Raw genomic sequence first — 23,692 nt, 5'->3', positions numbered from 1 at the left:
CAACGTATTTCCAACATATATTCAATCTCGTCAAGAGATTTCTTGCAGTTCATTTAACGCACAATATTGAGTCGAAGCCAAAATTTAATAGTAATCAGTACACAATAGTTATAATATTTGTTGTTGGCAACATATCACATCCCAAAATATGACGCATTATTTTCAAATCAATGATTGGAGGCATTTGATAATTATTCAACCAAACCATGTTTTTTACTAATTGTATATTCTGAAAATTATTCTCAGTAAGTAAGTATCTTCGCAAACATCAATTTGAGGGGTCTTTTACCCACATTTATGATTACTGATCATTCCACAATCACAGTTTGAATTATTGAAAGTTATATCATATTTGATAAATCATCACATAAAACCGCTCGAAATCGTGGAAGCTTCTGGTTCTTTGGATCAAAAATCAATCCCATAATCTTCTAGTTCTTTGGCTCGAGAATTATTTTATTTATCAATCCAATAACTTCTAGTTAATTGGTTAATATTTTTGTATACTATCAATAATTTATTATATTATTATGTATATGGGATGTCAAAACGAATAAATTGTGTCAAACTCTAAAAGTATTGGTATCAAAGATCTTTATATTGGCATAAAAACATCTGGTTTGCAATGCCAAAAAAAAATGCTCAGTTTATAGTATCAATAAATTTGACATTTACAATATTATCAAACTTCAATATCAATAAACTTCATGTTTATTTGACATTTATTTTATCATATTGACATTGATACAATATTATTTTTGAGAAATTGAGTTTATGTACCACCCAGTTTATTTTGATATCTATTGAATCAATTGTCTCAATATCATATTTGTATATGAGACACAAAAAAAATATTCAATTTTAATTTTTTTTTCTCTAAGGCTACGTTTACTTGGAATGATAGGATTGGTCAATGATAGATTAAAGTATAATTATTAAGATAATTTGATAGGATAGAGAGTGGTTATGGATAAATAATAATATGTTTACTTGGATGGATCAATTTTGGGATTGAAATTATACTTAAGAACAAATTACGATTTCACTCTTTAGCTATCATAATAATCATATGTTTGGTTTCTAGCCTAAGATTAGAATTGTGAATATGATTAAAATTTAAAATTTATTATTTGTTCACATATAAATTATTTCTCATCACTACGGTAATTAAGTGAATGATATAGTGTATTTCAAGAAAATTATGAGTACATGCATTCAAAATTTGAACAAACGAAGTGCATCAAAATATGATGTAAATAAATACTCAAAACAAAAGTAATTATTCTTTTAAAAAAACCAACAATAAAAAACAACATCAAAAAGTTTTAAAGAAATATGCAAAATAATATATCTAAAATTATTAGAACGGATGTTGTTTCACCATTCTTTCATGACAACATCATCTTAACCAAAATGGACTTTGCATCATCAGGAAGCTTGAAGAAAAGTTTCAACTCTTGTGGATTGTTCACCAATTTTTTTGCCACTAAAACCTTGGCCTCTATTGTCAACCATGCAAAACCATCCAATGCCTCAAAAACGTCATTAGTAGCAGTGGTAACATCAAATGCAACAGTAAGACATTTAGTAATTTCCCCAAGTCTAGAATCTGTCTTGTCAGCAAACTGCTTCATTACCTCAGTTAGATTTTCACTGTTGTCAACAGTTTTCCTCTTTTTTGAATTTTTCTTCTCAAAAGACCCACCAATATGCTTGATTGACGAGTTTGACTTGATATCTTCAAAATCTGAACGCAAAATATCTTCAAGCTCTATATCATCCTTCTCATTGTTTGGTCGAGTTTGATAGAAAATATTCTGCACTGCATCAATGAATCCTTCAGCATTGTGACCGTTTGCACGATCTTTTCCAAATATCTCACACCAGTCATCATAATATGGCCATGACTTATTCCTCATACATCGTGCATTTGGATCATTCTACAAAAAGTCAAGAATTAGAAACATGATATGCATAACATAAATTATCATACATAATTATAACTTAAACCTTCACAACTTCCTCCCAATCATCATCTGGTGCATCTATCATCTTATCAGTCTCATTCCAACCTATGCCGCTAGTGGAAAGTATAGTGAATAAAGTGCCATAATTCTTTTTCCAAACATGAATTTTGGAGTTGATATGCGGCGTGTCACGTATATCTGTCTCCGAAAAAGCTTTTTTCATTGAATCCTCAAGCACAATCAAATAACCACTACGAAATCCATTGTCACTTTTCCATCCTTTATGTGCAAGATCTTTTAATGCTGAAAGAAGTGTCTCCTCCTCTTTTAGACTCCATATTCTCCTACTTTTTTCATTCTTTTTACCCTTCATTTCTTCACAAGCACTGCTTAAACCTTGCATACCTATAACAATTGCCATAAAAAATATGTTGTAGAAATAAAATAGTAACAAGAATCTAATTAGTTACACAATTATTCCAAATAATAATATAACATAAAATACTAATGTCACGTGAATATCATAAAATGCAAAGAAAACGAATCCAATGCCAATGAAAAAAAAAAAATTAATGTACACTCCTCCACTCATGATACATTGATGTAGCTAAATTATCTCTCCAACTTTTTTCCACTGCGACGAGGACTCTACGTTATTGATATAACCATTGGGTTCATCGTCATCACTATTTATGGTCTCTTCTTCCAATAAATCCTCAAGGGGATCCACAGGCATTTCTGACCGTATGAAATTATGTAGCAAAGCACATGCCAAAATCATCCTGTTTTGGACCTTAATACTGTAAAAAGAAGGGCTTCTTAGTATTGCCCACCATTTCTTTAGTAACCCAAATGTCCTTTCGATTACATTACGTGCAGAGGAATGCTTCATGTTGAAATATTTTTTATAGTTCTGTGGTGATGATGCTCCACTTCCCCCAAGATTTCAAATGATAGCGGACTTTCTTATATGGTGTTAAAAAACCCTCTGCATTGGCATACCCATTGTCGCATAAGTAGTAACAACTTGTTATCATGTGTAAAGATATGATCAATAAATTTGAATGAGAAAAATTGAATTTAAATAATGTAAGAGCAGTTTGTATTAGTTAATGAAATACCTCTCGGAACCTTCACCCATTTGGCCTAGTTAATGCGTCACGCAATACCCTAGAATCAGCGACTGAACCTTCCCATCCCGGCAAAACATACACAAATTTCATGTCACGATCGCAAACACCTAACACGTTAACAGTCGTAAGACCTTTTCTTGTTCTATACCTAGCCTTTTCACTTTGGCATAAATGAACGTTGATGTGTGTCCCATCTAACGCACCAAGACAACCCTAAAACAATTAAGAGGTTGGTTAATTTTAAATAGCATAATTTCTAATATACCTTAAAAAAAATTACTAAATAATTTTATCAATGAAGTAGTACCTTAAAATATTTCCACCTTTCATTGGTACTGTCAATTGCTACGGGCACTGGTTCGGCAAGAAGGATGTGATGCAACTTAAGTATGGATGATAATACATCATGAAATTTTTTACTAACGGTGTTCCCACTGCGCTAATAGTCATGTCCAATAATACGATTCTTTTTGTGATGTCCTAGAATTGCTAAAAAAATAGCCATCTTTTTTTGTACACTAACGTATTTAGAATCGGTCAAACCCCCCACATGCTCTACCAAATAACAAAGACGAGCAAAAGCATTCCTACTCATTCTCAAATTGTTTACACATTCAACATTTCCAATATCAATAATCCTCCGAAGATGTGAGATTTGTCCAGGTAATCTATCTGCCATATTATATCTCACAATCCTTCTAATGATTCTATGATTGCGTCGTCGAGTAAGTTCTTTATGAGCAGCAATGGCAGCATTAAAAAATATAATGCAGCTGGAGATAATTTCTTGTAGTGTCATGACGATCAGAGACAATAGCTCTTTGTTATCCATCTATTGAAGAAGCACACCCATAATAAACGATATTACCCCAAAAATTAAAAAAAATTATAACAATAATTTATATATCAAATAAAAAAGAACGAAAGTCAAAAAATAAGCAAGAAATTAAAAAAAAATAAAAAAGAAAAATACTCACGAAACCTGGGGAAGAAAGTACAAAAGGAAACAAAAAAAAATCAAATACTTTACGCATGAAGACACAAGAAGAAAATTTCATTTAGAACAATCATACCTTGCGAGCTTTGGTTGATTAAAAATTTCGTAGTGAAAAATGTAGGCACCATCTGACCTTGGAGATGAAATATATATTCTATAAATTAGGGTAAATTAGGTGGCAAATTGGAGGGAAGAAGCGGGATATTAAGAATTGAAGAAGCGGGAAAAGTAAAGGGAAAATCGGAGGGGAAGAATCAGAGAGATTGAGAATTGACGAAGTGGGTGAAAGAAAGGGGAAGAAGTCGGCAAAGAAGGTGGAAGATAAAGAGAAGGGCATTATTGATTTTTGTTCCTTCTTTCATCTCATAATATTTATAATCCCATTAAAAATTTAGGACTAAAAATCATCTCTTTATCTTATTATTAACGGGCCTAGAGATTTTTACCCATTTTCAATTTTGCAAGTAAACATAGGATTAATTGGTATTAATTGTGTTATCCTTCATTTATCAAGGCAAGTAAACGCAGCCTAAGAAAAAATACATATGAACTTTTTTTGAGTATTAGAGCCATTCTAGAGCAATTTATTAAAATAACATATCTTATAGAATGAATATTGTAATTGGATTCGAAAAATCCAAATATTATCAAATACATCAATTTTGTTTTCAGCAATAAAATGATCTTCTGGATCTTTAATGCATATATTTAAGTTACGATGAAATATAATTTGGGTAGTAATTAATTTTCTCCACAAATTATGTATCATGTGTGATAGAGATTCTTTAACGTATTTCAGGTACGTTTTAGTAGCTTTATACGAATATATGTCGTATATAAATTTATTTGAGTACTTGCATCTTAATTCACTATGGGTGAATTATTACTTCATTTGGAAGGATGAAGCCTTAAATGATATTGTGGATCATTTATTGGTTATGAAGGGAATATAAATCCGTTTGATTAAAATCAACATTCCTTAGAAATATTGATAGATATTCGATTTTAAATTGATATTCTTCATAAATATTTTAATATTAGTTGTTGATTATTTTACTTTGAACAACAAAATATTCTAAGTAAAATATTTAAGCATAATTTTGTAAGAATCGAAAATCGAATAATTAAACACCCTTCATATAGCATCAAGATTTTCTATATATGGTATGCCAATATATATCTATATGTATAAACAAGTAAAACCAATAATAGATATCTCATCGATATTCTTCAGGAATACTGATACTTATTTAAAACATTGATTATGAATATGTGTGTGTATATATATATATGTATATATATATATATCAAATCTATATTCTTCTAGAATATTGGTAAATATTATATCATGTTATCAAATCAATATTCTTCAGGAATATTTTCAGATCTTAAATCATATATATCAATATTGACAAATATTAACTCTTAAGTCAACATTTTTTAATGATATTAACAAACCTCATATACTCTTTTTCAAGAATATTTTACATCATATATCAATATTCTTCAAGAATATCGACGAACTTATATTTTAAATTAGATAAGTATTGTTCACATATCATAGGTCAAAATTCTTCAAGAATTAAGACAAATATCGAAATATCAATATTCTTATACAAATTTCAGACTTTGGATCAATATTCTTCGTTAATATTAATAAATATTGAATATTATATCATTATAGAAGACTTGATTCTTCATAAATATTGACAGATCTTCATCTTATATTAATATTTTTCATAAATATAAACATATCTTGAGTCTTATCTCAATATCTTTCAATAATATTGATAAATCGTAGATTTAATTTGGATAATATTTTTCAAAAATATTGACAAATCTTATATTGTATATTAATAATTTTCAAGAAATTGATAAATCTTATATACTATATCAATAATTTTCAAAGATATCGATAAATCTTATATTTTTCATCAATATATTTTAAGATTATTAAATATCAATCATCTTCAAGATATTGACATATCAATCATTTTCAAGATATTGACAATTTTATAATATGCTATATCAATACAAATCTTAATCAACATACAAATCTTAATCAAATTTCTTCATGTGGATAGATATTTGATCTTAGATTGATATTCTTTAGGAATACAAATCTTATGATGTAATCAATATATAAATATATATATATATATATATGAGGAATATTGACATATTTTATATCTTATATTATAAATGTATCTTTAGATCTTAAATCATAAATCTCACATGAATAAAAATTTTAACATCAATATTCTTTAGGAATATTGATAAAACAATTTAGATCTTGCTAAATTTTCAAACATAAAATTATGAGATTGTGCTACTTCAAGAGCATCAATTTTAAACTTGAATATTGTGCTACTTCAGGAGTATTAGTATAAAACTAGAAGTATTAACATAAAATAAAATTTGTGTTGTTTCAAGAGCATCAATATGAAATCTTCATATTGTGCTTATTCGACATCATCAATATTAAATCTATGTATTGTGCTACTTCGGAAGCATTAATATAAAATTAGAAAGCATGAACATAAAACTAAAATTTATGCTATTTCGAGGAGCATCAATATAAAATCTAAATATTGTGCTTCTTCGAGAGCATCCATACAAAGATAAGAATAAAATTTTATTTTTTCTCTACCTTGAAGATCATTCGTGCTGATAACGTGTTATAAATTTAATTGATAAATACGAGAGAATGAAAGACGAAAGAAATACAATAAAGAAGAGAGAAATACAATAAAGAAAGATAAGTCACTAATATATGAACTAAACACCTCTATTTATATGACAAAGATATTAGTGTAAATAAAAAAAATTAGAATTAAATCAATCACTTAAATATCATCTATATATATATATATAACAAAATAAATAATCCCATTAAAACAATTAATGCCAGCCACCACCTAAAGCGACCCAAAACGTTTTTACAATTCCCAAAAACGCCCCACACCCCTATCCCCAAAAACATAGCAATCTACCCCATAACAAATCTTGAATCACGAACTCACCCCAAAGTAATTACACTCTCCTCCGGCTATCGGAGTACTGAGAGAGCGGCACCACTTCCTGCAACGTCGTGGATAACAATTTCTGAAAATATAGAGGATCAAAATCGCAAAATAATACATATATGACCAAAAAAATAATTTCTCAACAAAAAAGAAAAGCAAGCAGAATAATAAAAAAATTTAATGACTAAAAAAAACAAGAGATAATATAAAATGACTAATTTATCAAATAATTTTTGTTTTGCTGAGAACTAAGATAAGGCATAATCGTAATTTCATCTCAAAAAACTTCACCAATTAATTGGTGAAACAATGCCAAAAATACAATAAATATCTCATACATCGATATTTACAATTATATCATGAAATTCAGTATTAAAATTATCACAAGATTCTGTATTAATTTTCTTTTATCCTAGCCACAATATTCGGATCATGCTGCATGAATGTATCATATTCTCCAACATCATGATGCTTGTAACATTTTTTTTTTTTTTTTGTTTTCTGGTACGATCTTCTGCCCCGATCCCATATATTGAATGACAAAAAATTATTTATGAAAGAGTCCATAAAAATTTGTTTTGAAATATGTGATAATTTATGAAAGTCAACAAAAATTATTAAAATCACAAAAGTCAATCATTTAAAAAAAACTAAAAAGTGTTTCCTAAAAACTCTCTCAAACACTACTTGAGTTGATGATTCGTCGTCAATTCAGTTCAATCCTGAACTTATTTTCAATATGAGAAACATTATTTAGCAAAATTAGGAAAATAAAAAAAAAATCATAACAGTTTGAAAACGAAAGACAAATTTTTTTAGAACATACATTTTTTAACATGCTATCTTCAATTTTCAATATTCAATTAAAACAAAAAAAATATATAAATCCATTATAAAATTAAAAAAAAAAAGCTAAAAATAAATAATCCCACTAAAACAATTAATGCCAGCCACCACCTAAAGCGACCCAAAACTTTTTTACAATTCCCAAAAACGCCCCACACCCCAAAATCCCCCAAAAAATAGCAATCTACCCCAACACAATTCCTGAATCACGAACTCACCCCAAAAACTAATTACACTCTCCTCCGGCCATCGGAGTACTGAGAGAGCGGCACCACTTCCTGCAACGGCGTGGACAGCGGCGTGGGCAACGGCGAGTTCCGGCAAACGGGGCACGAAGCATTGAGCTTAAGCCACGCATCCACGCACATGACGTGGAAGCAGTGCCTGCAATCCGGCAGCATCCTCAGCATTTCCGCCTCCCTGTACTCGCACAAACAGATGGAGCAAACGGTTTCGTTCGCCGCGTTCCCCTTCGAGAACACCAACTTCGGGTACGAGTTGATGACCGCCTGATCCAGCCCCACGACGACGTTTTGCGAGTCGCTCTCGTCATCCTCCGCCACGAAGATTATCCGGGGGAGGTACACGCTGTTCTCGGCGGAGGGATTTCGGTCGGGGGAGCGACGGTTCTGGCGGCGTCTCCGTGCGGTGGCGGAACGGCAGCAGATGTAGGAGGCGAGGAGGACGGTGGAGAAGAGGACGAGGAAGCCGAAGGCGATGGCGATGGCGTAGCCGAGACCTATGGAGCTGAGGTTCTGAGAGAAGGAGGATTTGACGGTTTCGGAGGTTATGGGCGGCGGCGGCGGCGGAGGGGCGGCGGACATTGGGAGAGGAGGAAAGTGGTGGTGGGGAAGAAAAGGGCCATCCGGAAGGAAGGGAAAATGAGGGGATAGGAGGGGTAAAATGGAGAAAGTGGGTGAGACGCTTAGTTGCAGCATTTATTACACAGCAACTCATTTAATTACCAAACATGCCACCTCATAACAACCAACTTCCATTTTATATTTTCATTTCTTGTTTTCCTGAAATTATAATAATTTGATTATATTGATCACTAGACGTCATTTCAGTAAGTGCTCATATATACATATATCGACGGTTAGTGTTCAACATGATATTTTGTATGTATGAAGTGAATTAGAACAATCAATTAATAATGTTATTATCATGACACTCATCTTTATATCTGGTTTATTTGTAAATTTTACCTATTCTTGTATCAAATAGATTTATGTATTATGTCAATGCTTATGATTGTTGAGGAACATTGAATGGGAGTTTTTGGAGTGCCGTTTTGGGTTTACGTTGGTATGAAATTTGAATTTTGTAATTTGGTATGGGAAATCAAATAGCTAGGTTTGTGCCATAAATGATATTGAATGAGATTATAAAACATCAATTTTTATATTCATATACTACCGGATCATCAATATTAAATGTCAATTTAAATTTCAAATTAACCCCTACAATTTTCTTTAAAAAACAAGATATATTATCTAATTAAATTTATAGAAAAAAACAATTAACAAATATATATTCATCTCTAAAATGTTTTTTTTAATATAAATTCATCTCTAAAATGTTATATATGACACCTGATATTTTATTGATTTGAAATGTAATTGTATTTTGTTTTTATTTTAATCCAACGAGGATCCTCACTCATTAAATGTCTCAAAAATCACATCTTTAAGCTCAAGATCAATAATCCAAAGCAGTGAGTTTAATTAGGGATGGGATTGGGTTGGGACTCGTCCCGTAAATCCCTTATCCGATTTTCGTCCCGATAAGAATCGAGATTTTTTTTCTCCCGATCCCATACCTGAAAAGTGTCGGGACCTGAATGCTCGAAATCTCGGGATCCCGTCGGGTAGGGAGAGGATATTCCTAAAAAGAAAATTTTTTTAAAAAAAATTTATGAAAAAACTCAAACAATTTCTTAGTACATTACAAATAAAGTAAAATTTTTTTGTATATAACCATTAAAAACAAAAACATATTTTTAATACATTACAAATAAACGAAAACAACTACTTTGTTAATACAATAAAAACATATAATTATTCGAAATAATAAAAAAAAACAAAATAAAAATTTATAACTCAACATTTATATTAAAAAAATAAATATAAATATAAAAAATAATTATTTGAGAGATAATTATAAAATATTAATATTAAAACAGAATTATAAAAAATATTTCTATTTTTTAATTTAAAATATTATTAATATATTCAGGTCGGGTCGGAAATCCCGTTGGATAGAGTTGTTGATCCCGATCTCGTTCTCGAAATTGATCGGGTCGGGATTTTGGGTCAAAAAAAATTCCGGACGATAAAAATTTGGGACGAAAACGGTTTGAAAATCAAGAAAGGTCGGGAATTTTGTCAATTTTGTCGGCCCTAAGTTTAATAGGGTCAATAACAATTCCAGTTCGGACAGGAATCAGGACAGTCATCGGACAAACATAAATTAATACTCCCAAATTGTTATTAGTTTTTTTTTTTTTGACATCCAAATTATTATTAGTTAAAAAATTAAAAAGTTATCTTTTAAAAAGATTATGTATATAAACAAATAGCGAATGGTCCAGTGACCATCATAACCATAAATATTTAACTACGATTTCATTAAAGAGACAAGGACAAGTCAAGCAACTTACAGCTTTCACGTCAATTGAACCTCCAAATAAAATATATGAACTTATTATAATTAAATATTTTTTTGAACATTATTATAATTAAATATTAATATCTATATATAACTCAGTTAAATTTCTATTAACTAATAGCTAATTTAATGATTTTTATTTGTATTTTTACATTCTTATTTAATGAAATTTTATATGATATTTAATTGTTTCTATGATTATATTAAAAATTAATTCATTATATGAGTGCTACAAAATAATGAATTTATAACCAAGGTACTTGCGTTTCATGATTATGTAGATAAATTATATCATGATTCTCAAAGTAATTAAATAGTATTTGAAAAGATGATAGATAAATCAAATAATAATAATATTATTAGTATCAGTATTTTTTTTTTACGGTTATAATTATTATTAGTATCTTTATTTACTTTTTAACTATTATATAAAGGTTGAGTGCCTTATATATTAACTGTTTTTTGTTGTGTCATGACACACCAAAAATCATCTTTCAATTCTATCCTTTTTTGTCCATTTTTTTCTCAACTTTTTTTTTTCTCACTAACATTTTCCACATTTTCTTCAATCAATATGTATCATGTTTGTTTCTATGATTAATTTCATACATGTATATCTCAAATATCAATTTGATTATATTAGCATATTAAATTTATATTATTTTACCAATAATTAATTTTCAACTACTAAATAAAATATTATTTAATAAAAAAATTCATAAAATATTCATATATTATATCACACACGCAAATGCATGTGCTTCTGTCACTAGTTATTATTATGTTTGATTTTCTTACTTATCTTTAGGGTTGGTAATATGATTATATGACAATTCTCATTTTACTCTTTCAGATTATGTCAAAAATATTATTTTTCATTATAAATATAGATCGGATCGACACATCTAACAGATATAGATTCGTAAGAATGTTTCACAAAAATCTAATTAATAATAAAATTCAAGATCTAATCACGCCTAAGTAAATGAGATTATTCAAAAAATATAACATCTTATCTACACTATATATTAAAGTAATTATAAACAAATATTATATATATGATCATGCAACACATATGTAAGGGCATCTCCAACCATCCTCCATTTTGGAGGATTTCTCCAAAATAGAGGATGGTTAAGCCTCCAACCGTACTCTATTTGCATCCTTCATTTTGGAGGATGCTACAGTGATCCTCCATATTTGGAGGATCACTGTTCATATAGAGTATGGGTTTTAGAGGATGAAATATTTACGAAAATGTCATCCTCCAAAATTATTATTTAGACCTTTTGCATTACAAAATTATTTTTTGGTCCTTGTTTCAAATTATTTTTAGTTTTATATTAAATATTAGTGGGTTAATTGGTCCAATTTTTATTAATTTGAGTGTTCTTCCATTTTTAATTTGATCCATTTTATTTTTTAAATTAAGTTCAGCATTTCACTTTTTTAGTTTAGTTAAAATTTATTTTTAATAAATTAATAGTAATTTTATTAATTTTAAATAGCATTAAATGGAAATAATGAACAAGGTTATTAGAAAAACACAAAACAATTTAGTACAAACATTTTATTCAAAAAACACGATTTACTACAAACATTTTGTCGACTTAATATAACTTGAAAAACATGCGATTTTGTTGAATCAATACAGTTGAAAAATATATTATGTTATTATTTTATTTTATTATATATATATGTTGTAAAAAAAAAAAAAAATGGAGTATTTGATAATATTTGAGGATAAGGGTTGGAGAAGTTTTTTGAAAATAAAGATCACGAATCTCTATTTTAGAGGATAGATGATCAAATTTAGAGGATATGAGTTGGAGATGACCTAAGGGCATCTCCAACCGTCCTCCATTTTGGAGGATTTCTCCAAAATGGGGGATGGTTAGAGCTCCAACCCATCTCCATTTGCATTATTTGGAGGATCACTGTACATATGTAGCATGATTTTTGGAGGATGACATATTTACGAAAATGACATACTCCAAAATTATTAATTAGACCTTTTGTCATACAAATTTATTTTTTGGTCCATGTTTCAAATTATTTTATATTATTTTTAATCTTTATATTAAATGTTAGTGGGTTATTTGATCCATTTTATTTTTAAAATTTTTTTTAATTAATTTCAGTGTTTCATTTATTTAATTTAGTTAAAATTTATTTGAATTTTTTTAATTAATTAATTGTAATTTAAATATTTATAAAAAACATTAAATGAAAATAATGATGAGCATGTTCGATTTCAAGAGTTTCTTGCACGACATCGTCAAATAAAAGATAAGTCTGCTCACTATGCACTTCGGGATGTTCTTATCGACCATTTGTGGGAGGAGTATAGTAATTCGGAATATTAGTATTTATAATTGTCAATTGGTGTGTTATTCTTTAAACTTTTTTGAGTCGTTTATGTTTATGTTAATTTATATTTTATGTATGTATGATTAATGTTTTGTGTTGTTTGCAATGTAATTGTTTTGATGTGTTTGCAATTTAATGACCAAATAAATGTATATTTTTTTAAAAAAAAAATGAGTCGATTAAATTTTAATGTTTAATATTTTTAATAATATAATACATAATTATTAATATATTACACAATTTTAATTTGAATCTTATCGAAATTAATTTAGTTGAAAGATATATAATGTAATTATTTAATTATATATATGTGTGTTGTAAAAGAAAAAAAATAAAGAAAAATAGAGTATTTGGTAATATTTAGAGGAAATGGATTGAAGAAGGTTTTTGAAAATAGAGATCGCTGATCTCTATTTTAGAGGATTGATGATGAAAAATAGAGGATATGTGTTGGAGATGACCTTACAACACTAATTTAATAGAATCTAGTAATCTACGCTATATTTTATTACCTATTACTCTTTAATTAAAAATTACTTGAGTGCTTTTGGTATCATTGTCCGTTCTTTGGTCGAAATCCTTAATTAACATGAGTTCAATCTTAATATAGTCAACCACTGTGACAAAATATAAGCCAAATTGCTCACTCATTAATTTTAAGGAAATCATGTCCTATTTAATTGTCAACTAGGCGAAAATTGTTATAAATATATTATTATTATAGATGATTATCTTATTAAAGATATGTGATCAAAATAAATATGTCAAGATAATATTTGTAAAGATTTGTATCTTGTAATCTTTTCCTATTGAGTTCAATGATATTTTCACCTGAGTATTGACTCATATGATTTCTCTCTAATCTCATGAATTCTTTTTACTCATCTCTCTATTTTTATTATGATTTATAGCACGTTATCAGCACGATGCTATAACCAACTGAGAATGAATAACCAACTTAGAATGAAAATAATTCTCGTTTTATTGATGCTATTGGAATAGCACAACATGTTGTCAATACTCAAATTTATGAGAGATATTCATTGGTGCTCTAGAAGTAGTACAAAGAGATATTCATTGGTACTCTAGAAGTAGCACAATAAAAATAATTGTTATATTGGTGCCCATTAAATATCATGAATATGTTGATGGCTATATAGCATAACATGACTTTACATTCAGAATTTGAAGAAATTCATGATCATGATATAATATATTGAGAATTTTGAGATATTCGTTATTACAATTTTGATATATTGAAAGATATTCATGAATTCATGATATAATATATTGAATATTGAGATATTCAAGAATAAGATTTGATATAAGATCAAATATATTGAGAATCTAAAGAGATTTCCTAGTTATAATATAATATATTGAGAATCTGAATAGATTCATGATAAAGATGTGATATATGATTTCATATATTGAGAAAGTGAAGAAATCATGATTGATATCTGATATGATATCAAATATCTACAAATATCATTGAAAAAATTGATCTCATGTCAAAATATATCAATATTGAAAAAAAGATGCAAGATTTGATAATATTCATGAAGAATATTAATATAAGATCCAAGTTTTGAAAATATTCTCAAAGAATATAATTTAATTTCCTTTTGTTATTGAGGATCTTATGAATTGAGAAATTTAATACAATTTCTCAAAGAATGTAGATATATGATCTAAAATTGTCAATATCCATAAGAAAATATTATTAAATATATATGTGAGATATATATCAAAAGATATTGACTTGATATCGATTCAAATCATATATTTGTTCTTAATGCTCTAGAAGAAGCATGATATATTATTTTTCTCTATTTTTATGAATAACGATTTGATGTTCAATGATGAACTGCATAGGCTATTGATTGACAATTATGAATGTGCGGTAGTAAGATCGCAACACTATCAATCGAAAAACAAAAATAAATGTTAAACCCAATGAATTGGACCATCATCTATATTGGACAACGACGATGATGTATTGATGGTAGTCTATGCATGATGATGTCAATGAGTTGATTTATGACTAACTTCAAGTCATTTTATTTATTTATTGAACTAATTTATTTTTGGTAAATTAATTTTGTATTTGTTTAAACTAAATTGTGGAAAACTCTAGCATGTGTTTTGATTAACATAAATTATTTTGATCATATAAAATAAGATCTATAAAATTTGTGAATCTATTCTATTGGTTAATAAATTGCATGAGATGTCACATTAATTGAATATGCAATTTGATGTTAATTTTTTCTGATTTAAGAATTTTATAGTTTAAGGATATATTGGGTTGTTAAATCTTTATGCCATAAATTTTGATTATGGATTTTAAATTCCTCAATTTTGATTGTGGATATAAATTTTGGATTTTTTCAAAATCATTTGATTAAGTTATCATTTTTTTAAATGAATGATAAAATATTTTTATCATATGTTATTATTTTAAATGAAGGAATATAAATTTAATGTGTGATGATATTTGTTATAGATTGAATGTCATTGTTGAAGGTAAAAGATCTACTTGATGCATACAGAAATTTGAAAAAGGTACGTCCGATTTTTCAATTTCAAATCTTTTATTATAATATCTTATTTATAGTATTTGTTCAATGAAAGACAATTATGAATGTCATATCATTAATGTGGTCCATTCTTTTAAGTGAATGTGACAATGTCAATGAACACAGTTGATACATTGTATTTTAATTCTTCAAGGAAGGATATGTCATCTCGTATGAAGCGAGATATGAATTATAAATTTGACACAAAATATTGAGATATACTTCATAATCAAGTATTGTACTAAACGTACATCGATATCTCGTATCACAATCGTACCTGAAGTACGTAAAAGATTTATTGATATATATCTAGTAAGATATAAAATTTTGTGGAGACTGTTGATGTCTACCCAAATCATATATTTCATCGTATGTTGATTGAATGTCTGAAAGATCTTGAAGATCGTTTGATTGACGATGAAAAAAAAATGATGTGCTTGATATTATAAAATAGTGATACACAATATTGACGTATATGAAATTTTGAATCCATTGGATATTGATTTGGTTTAAATAGTATATTACAAATCAATATTTCTAGAAGAGCTTCAGAAGTATCATTGATACAAATACTTTCAGAGTTTGACATAATGGATTGAATTGAGCATTCAAATTATATAAATAGTTGAAAAACTATTGATAGTGCACAAAGATGTTGATGAATAAGCCAAAAGTTTTTGAATCGATAAATATGAAGTTTTTTGAATCAAAGATCCAGAAGATTTTATGAATTCTTATTGGCTTATCAAATTTGATTTCACTATCATTAGCTCAAATTGGTAGAGAATCCCCATATTATCTGGAATTAATAAATAACGTGGGCCCACGAAGTGCAACATGATATTTGCAAAAATACGTAATGAGAAAAACTTTCAGAATATATAATCAAGAAAAGCTTGATCAAAAGAGGATATGCATATCAATTTTATGATTATAAATAAGTTGGTTTAGTTGATTTATTTTATCTTCAATCAACTACTAAACCATGAAAATAAATGCGTCATATTTGGGGATATCTGAAAGATATATTATAAATATTATGCCAAATGCTCATGTACTGAAAGTTAATGTTTGTGCGAGAAATGTACTACAATAAATCTCTCAAAGAGATTGTAAATATGTTGGAAATAAATTGGATCTTATGATCAATTATTTTGAGCAATGAGATTTTATAACGCGAAATTCTCATTTATTATTCTTGTAAAACAATGTTTCCAACATTGAGGGGGATAAAATAAAAGCTACAAGAATATTTGAGATCGATCCCAATGAAATATAAAGTGAACATGATGTTCAAAGTTTAAATCTCAAATACATTATTTGATCTTGTGTATAATATCGTTTAGCTTCATTTATGTTCAAGTTGAACAATTTAAATCGTCTTTAGTGACAAAGAACCCCTTTAAAGAAAATAAGTGAATATCTCAATGTGAAAAAAATAACGGAGGCTGGTCGTTATAAAAGAATCGATGTCCTGCAGGACCATATCTTATACTACTTGCAAGTAAATGAAAAAGAACGCTAGAAGCGTGAATGATCAATTATTTCAATGAATCCAATTTGGATTATGTTATTTATGAAGAATAACAAGTATATTAAAATATGAGATTTCACAAATTATTTGGGATCGAAATGATATAATCATTCGTTGTTTTGCTATTATGCAAAATGATGATTATTTTGAACAACAATTTGTAGAGATTGTCAATAACCAATGATTGACAAGTGGCATGTTGTATATGAGCAAATATTAGCAAAGTTTCTCAAAATATTTCAATTAGATTATGAGAAAATATTTGCACTTGTCATAAATGCACTGATTTGATGGTGATACATATAGAAATATCCTCGAAAGATTCGATGCTCAAAATATTGTTTTTGCCAACTTGAAGAAGAAAAAAAAATATTTGATCTTGAAGTATCATATATATGACAAAATCAGCATCTGAATCAATTTTTGGCAAATAAGTGCACAAGATTGGAATAAGATGAGTTAATAAATTCAAGTGATGCTTGCAAGAGGGGGGGCAATCAAAGTTACACTTTTTTTTTCCTTGTCTATGATTTTTTCCACGTGGTTTTTCATAACAAGGTTTTTAATGAGGCAATTAACTAGTATCAAGAGATGTCGTACTCTTTTTCCTTCATTAGGATTTTGTCCCACTGAGTTTTTTCTGATAAGGTTTTAACGAGGCGCATCCATCGTCGGAAATATATCCAAAGAAAATATTTGTTGTTGTACTCTTTTTCCTTCGTTCAGATTTTTTTCACGGACTTTTACTGTCAAGGTTTTAACCAGGCAACACTTGAGTCCCGATGAAGTTCCCAGACATACATCTTGCCAAATGAATATTTTGAAGAATCGATTGCTTTTGCAAATAATCATCTAAGGGGGAGTGTTATAAATATATTATTATTATAGATGATTATTTTATTAAAGATATGTGATCAAGATAAATATGTCAAGATAATATTTGTAAAGATTTGTATCTTGTAATTTTTTTCTATAAATAAGGGTGATTGAGTTCAATGATATTTGCACCTGAGTATTGACTCATATGATTTCTCTCTAATCTCATGAATTCTCTTTACTCATCTCTCTATTTCTATTATGATTTATAACAAAAATGAATTAAGATTTGAGGTAGACAATATCTATATATATATAATGTAAACCACTTTCGGAAATTTTGATATATATATAAAGTGGAACCCAAATATGTTAATACGTGTTAGGAGTAACTGAATTAAAAATTAAGGTAAATGATATGTATAATATAACCATTTTTGAAAATTTTAATATAAAATGGAACCTAAATATAATAACGTTTCATACGAAAATTAACTTTAGTAGACGTACTATCGTGATGATGGGAATTTGTAAATATATAAAGTGATTTAAGATTTAAGGTAAATGATATATATATAATGCAAACCATCAATTTTAGTATACTACCTTAATGCTCACAATTTTTTTTTTTGTTTGAGAGTTGGTTTTCCCAATGTTCATAATCCAGAAAACTAGGTGGGTCTAAAAGAATTTTGTCTTTAAAAAATATGATTTCTTTAGTCACATTTTTTAGATCGAAAAACTTTGGTGTTATCTTAAATTAATCTAGAACAGTCAGTCGGATTCATTACATTTTGGCTTACTGTCATTGTAAGCGATGATTTATTGGATTAGTTCATGAACATTTACTTTAAAAATAATAATAATAACCGTTTTACAATATTTGAATTGTATTTTGATGAATCAGCTAATATTTGAATTGTATTTCGATGAATTAGCTGAAATGAGATGTAAATACAGATTTCAATTATATTTGAGCAATTGCCACAAAAGTGAAATATTTACTTGAATGCCGTCATATTATCAAGTTAAATTATATTCGTCGAACGGCCAATGAGCCACCCAATTCGGTGGCTCACACTTGCTTCTTTTGTTATTTTTTCACCATTTTGTTATTTTTTCACCATACTCCTTTGTGTGGGAGTTTAGGATTTTTTCGTTTTAGCTTGTAAATTTTGTAATTGAAGATGTTGCTCATACTCAATTAAAATACAAGTTTTACAGTAAAAAAAACAAAAACAAAAACAAAAAAAAATGAACATTATTGCTCATATTCTTGCTTTTTTCGCTTTTTTTTCCCGCTCCCCGTTAACTATACACTCACGCGATGTGTATACGCACATTGAAATCTAGTATAAAAAAAGTATAATTAAGCAAGAAACCAACCAAACATCATGCAAGAGATCATCATAATCTTGTCGAAGAGATTCCACCTCGCAAAATCAAGAAAGGAAGATTAAGCAAGCCCATTGAACATAAAATTATGTCACTGAACCTCATTGAGGGGAACTCCTTATTCATGTATTGAATATACAAAGAAAGCTTATAAAAAAGCTTTAGTAGTACTGGTACATACGATTAGGCCAAGAAGCAAATACTCATATACGAAACCCCACACATATATATATATTATTTCGCGTCAATATAATGGAGCTTAACTGAGTTACGTTCTATTTAAAAAAGTCGGAGAAAGATGGAAGCTTCATCTCTCCCTTCTGAGAAAGGGGAATGGTTATGTTTCCGACGACGGGGAGATCGACGATGAGCTGGATCTCGAGCAAGTAGTCCACATCCCAATCGGCGCCGATGTCCTTTATCAAGCTCACTAGCACACTGTGTGGCACCTTTATTCCCACGTCTAGCATCGTTTCGTCGTTTCCTTTCAAAGATCCCGGATCGGGAATTTCACCCGAAGCTATCACCCTACGCATATATCATATATATCATATTAAAATCATCGTATCGTTTGATGTGAAAGATGATACAGTCGGATCTAACACAAATACATGATTACCCTCTTACTAGTCACGAATACTCACTCAACATTTTGACCATCTCGATTCACATTTATAAATGTGATTTATTGTTAGTGTTCTCAGATATTTGATAGGGTAATAGTTAAATCCGAGTTATTGTAAAAACTTTGGCTGGTAAGGCTTAATCATTTCCGAATCCTATAAATCAAATGAAAGCAATCAATAATTAATTTAATGATTCAAGTACACGCAAGCTAATTAAGGCCCTAATGAACAACTTTCTTTGGATTCAGTTTTACACTTGTAACGCTCGCGCAATGCAACGTATGTGTACATTTCACGTGCAACCGACCAAATAATTCAATTATCGACATTTTTTGGTTTGAAACATACATAAGATATGAAACCAATTCTCCAAAAACTAGCTTGCATCTCAAAGAGAATCTTACATGGGGCCATCGCCTCATCTATCGTATTCTTTCATATGGACAAATTATATTCCCCACCCCCGGCCCTTCCCATATTTGGGATTGCGAGTACCATTTCCAGTAGACATAGAAAGTCTCGCGGATAAAGAGATAATTTTATCCTTTACAAACACTGTTTTAACAATATAATTTGATTGCCTTTATTTACTATAATAAATATTATATGGCTATATTAAGAATTTTTAATTTCATGTTTACTTGTTTTTTTATGACTCGTATTAAATCATAAAACTCGTCAATATTTATCTAATTTAAATTTTAAACTTTAATGATTTTTCACAAATAAAAGATGTGATAAACAATTATTTTTAATTAATTATCTTTTCAATTGAGAAAAATTAATTTCTTTGATTTTAAGTTATATTTATTACATTTTATTTAATTTTAATATATGACAAATCAATTTAAAAATTATAAAACACGATAATTTAATATATGATTAATACATTTAATTGGATTGCAACTTTATTCATGAGATTATTTTATTTACTCATTTTATTAATTTTTGTTTTAAAAAATAAATAATTAAATAATTTACTTGTTAATTAATAATAATATACATCCTTCGGTAAAAATCACAATCTAAAATTCACATACACAAACTAAATAAGATTATATATTATAAGCAAATGAAAATCGTAACTCGTTCCTTAATCAAAATTTCAATGACAAAACTGATAAATCAAAGTAAATATTTTATTGATTATTCATCATTATCCACGTCCTATAAAATTGTTTAATAAAATTGTTTAATGATCCCAATATTATTTATCTATATATATAATTAATCTTACTAAATAAACATGATCAACATCTAAAAATAGACATTTATCAATAGTAAAAATCTACTTTTAGATGTTCCTTGGACACGGTTTGGAGAAGTAAGATCTAATGTATCTAAATAAAAATTCGTAAGATCGACTCATGACTCAATTAATTAAGATCTGTTCTTGAAATTAAAGAATATATTTAAAATCAGAAGAAAGATCGGAATAACGAGAAAGAACCTGTCAACGCTTTTGAGGGAGTACTTGATGTCGCAGACGGGAATGGAAACGCCGTAAGGGTTTTTAACGGAGACCTTGGCCAAATAAGTGATCCCCTGACGGCCGACGTCTTTGAGATCGACGTCCGTTATGGAAGCCTCGGGCTTCTTCATGTCAGTCACTTTGTCGGCCACAAAATTCTTCGCCTTCTCCACCAAATTCATTTTCGATTCAAATTGAGGAATTAATATGAATTATGAAAATAGTAAATATATTTTATTAGCATGCAAGAAGCGAAGAGACGATTCGGGGTCTTTTATAGTGAGACGGGACACGTGTCGCATTATGGGCACCTTGCCCGCGTCGCGACATGTGTGTAAAATATGTTGAGACGTAAACGCGGGGAATACGGTGTTGCGAACGCGTGTTAATTAATTATAGTTCCCCCCCAACACCTGCGTTACATAGGTGGAGCTTTGTTCCATGCATTTTTATTTTACAAATAAATAGAATTAAAATAGTAAGACAAAAGATAAATTTTTTTAGAGAGAACTTTGGCTAACATACATGATCCCCCTAGAACGAATCCATCGACAATTTACGTCTACGCCCCATAATTATTGTCCCTATGCAACGTACAATTGGGATGAATTAAGGAACATGATCTACAAATTAATTAAGATTAATTTCATATTCAGAATCATATGATCTATAGATCATAAGAAAAGCAACACGTTGCTCCAAGTATCTGATCTATAGATGATCACGAAGATTCATTTTCATGAATTGATCAGATAGCAGATACATCTCGCAAATTGATCTATTAAGACGGTTTTATAGAATTTTTTTTTGTCCATAATAAGTAGAATAATCTTCTAAATTTACTTATTTTGTGTCCTCTTGTAAGTATTTTCTTTTAAGATTTTGATCACGCAAGTTAAGCTTTGTTTTGGGCATTAATGCTTTTTTTTTTTTTGGAGTTTTAGCACGCTGCAAAACAAATCAATATTTTCTGGATTCACGTGAAATCACGCCGTCACGATTTATAATTATAATTTACCAAAAAAAAACATAACCCAATTTACGGAATCAAGATAAAATTGAGAAATCTTAGAAGACCATTTTTTCTATTATCTCAAATTATTATCTAATTTACTTGTTTATTATTTTTCAGTTTTGTAAAAGAATCATTCTATGAAGAATAAATATTTTGGTATAAATTATTAGAGATAATAGCTCTTCTACTAAGTTTGTTCAGGCTATGTTTAGTCCGGTAAATATTCAATTTCGAGTTTTGATCATTTAAGTTTACTTTGACTAATTCATTTCGGTTATTATCTTCTTTTTTCTCCCCATAACCAATTCATCATTAAGGATCCATTTCCATGTATATTATTGATCGAGTCATTTAATTAAATCAAAATTAAATTTAAATATTTGATGTTTTTAAAATTTAATTTGATATCAATGCCCGTGTTACATGTTTGTACTGTTTTTTTTTTCAATTAATTTAGTTGCTATTAAAATAAAAATAGTATCATGATTATAAAAACTAGTTAAAGACCTTATTGAAATTTCTTAACCTGATCATACCAACCTATCAAATGTTTGTCTCTAATATCATATTCAACAATGTGAGAAAGTTGATGTTGTGATGTTAATAACTTGATCGCATGATGATGTTAGCGTTGATAACTTTATGGTACGTTTCTACAATGACGTGGATATGTTAATGTAATGATGATGTTGAAATATTATTTTTTAATTATATTTAATATATATTTTTAAACATAATAAAATTGCACATAAATATAATAAATTGAAAATACACATAATTAAAATTTAAAACTTAATTGAAACATAAAAATACACAAAATAAAAATTACACGAAATAACAAAAGACAAATTAATAAACAATAAATTTAAAATATTACAACTGAATAAAATATAATGAAATACCACCGAAATAAATTACTAATTGAATCTTTTTTGAAAAATTTATTCTTGTATCTTCATGTAATATTGACGTTGAATGTCAGTAAGTCTTGGATTGTTAACATCTTTTTTCATGATTTGATTTTCTTGTTCTATCTTCATTGTTTTTTGTTCCGTCACCCTCATCTCGTGCTCCATCATCTTCATTTCAATTTTTTCCCCATATTTTGAATCATTGTTGCATAATGCTATTTGATCAAAGGAGTCCTCTCATCAATTTTTTTTCTCTACTTCATGTATTATTTTCAACATTTCCACCACGTTTGCATATTTCGATCTTTCTCCTCTCATTGCCTTTTTGAAGGCCTT

At 28.5% G+C, this 23,692-nt stretch overlaps 3 protein-coding genes across 3 annotated transcripts; all 3 read right to left on the bottom strand.

Moving 5' to 3' along the window:
• Positions 1-1,388: 1,388 nt before the first annotated feature.
• On the bottom strand, positions 1,389-3,580 carry LOC140860498 (uncharacterized). The gene is made up of 4 exons (XM_073263508.1): positions 3,408-3,580; positions 3,089-3,313; positions 2,011-2,372; positions 1,389-1,940 (listed from the first exon to the last, which is right to left on the bottom strand). Exons 3-4 carry the CDS (start codon positions 2,368-2,370, stop codon positions 1,389-1,391), a joined length of 912 nt encoding a protein of 303 aa, XP_073119609.1. The 5' UTR covers positions 2,371-2,372; positions 3,089-3,313; positions 3,408-3,580.
• A 4,476-nt stretch (positions 3,581-8,056) lies between these two features.
• LOC140866710 (RING-H2 finger protein ATL67-like) lies at positions 8,057-8,922 on the bottom strand. Its single transcript, XM_073271742.1, has one exon. It carries the CDS (start codon positions 8,905-8,907, stop codon positions 8,200-8,202), a length of 708 nt encoding a protein of 235 aa, XP_073127843.1. The 5' UTR covers positions 8,908-8,922; the 3' UTR covers positions 8,057-8,199.
• A 10,385-nt stretch (positions 8,923-19,307) lies between these two features.
• Positions 19,308-21,660, bottom strand: LOC140865526 (desiccation-related protein PCC27-45). The gene is made up of 2 exons (XM_073270193.1): positions 21,410-21,660; positions 19,308-19,861 (listed from the first exon to the last, which is right to left on the bottom strand). The coding sequence occupies exons 1-2, from the start codon at positions 21,610-21,612 to the stop codon at positions 19,609-19,611; spliced, it is 456 nt and encodes a 151-aa protein (XP_073126294.1). The 5' UTR covers positions 21,613-21,660; the 3' UTR covers positions 19,308-19,608.
• Positions 21,661-23,692: the final 2,032 nt, after the last annotated feature.

This window comes from Henckelia pumila, chromosome 4 (genome assembly GCF_033568475.1).
Source record: "Henckelia pumila isolate YLH828 chromosome 4, ASM3356847v2, whole genome shotgun sequence".
Classification (NCBI taxonomy): domain Eukaryota; kingdom Viridiplantae; phylum Streptophyta; class Magnoliopsida; order Lamiales; family Gesneriaceae; genus Henckelia; species Henckelia pumila.
The sequence above is the reverse complement of the archived record's forward strand: the minus strand, read 5'-3'. Positions and strand labels throughout refer to the sequence as shown.

Excerpts from the sequence above, each read along its gene's own strand:
- LOC140860498 (XM_073263508.1), bottom strand. The coding sequence starts at position 2,370 with ATGCAAGGTTTAAGCAGTGCTTGTGAAGAAATGAAGGGTAAAAAGAAT. Across the intron at positions 1,941-2,010 it reads ATTGGGAGGAAGTTGTGAAG|AATGATCCAAATGCACGATG; the intron begins GTTTAAGTTATA and ends GACTTTTTGTAG.
- LOC140866710 (XM_073271742.1), bottom strand. The coding sequence starts at position 8,907 with ATGCTGCAACTAAGCGTCTCACCCACTTTCTCCATTTTACCCCTCCTA.
- LOC140865526 (XM_073270193.1), bottom strand. The coding sequence starts at position 21,612 with ATGAATTTGGTGGAGAAGGCGAAGAATTTTGTGGCCGACAAAGTGACT. Across the intron at positions 19,862-21,409 it reads TCCCTCAAAAGCGTTGACAG|GGTGATAGCTTCGGGTGAAA; the intron begins GTTCTTTCTCGT and ends ATATATGCGTAG.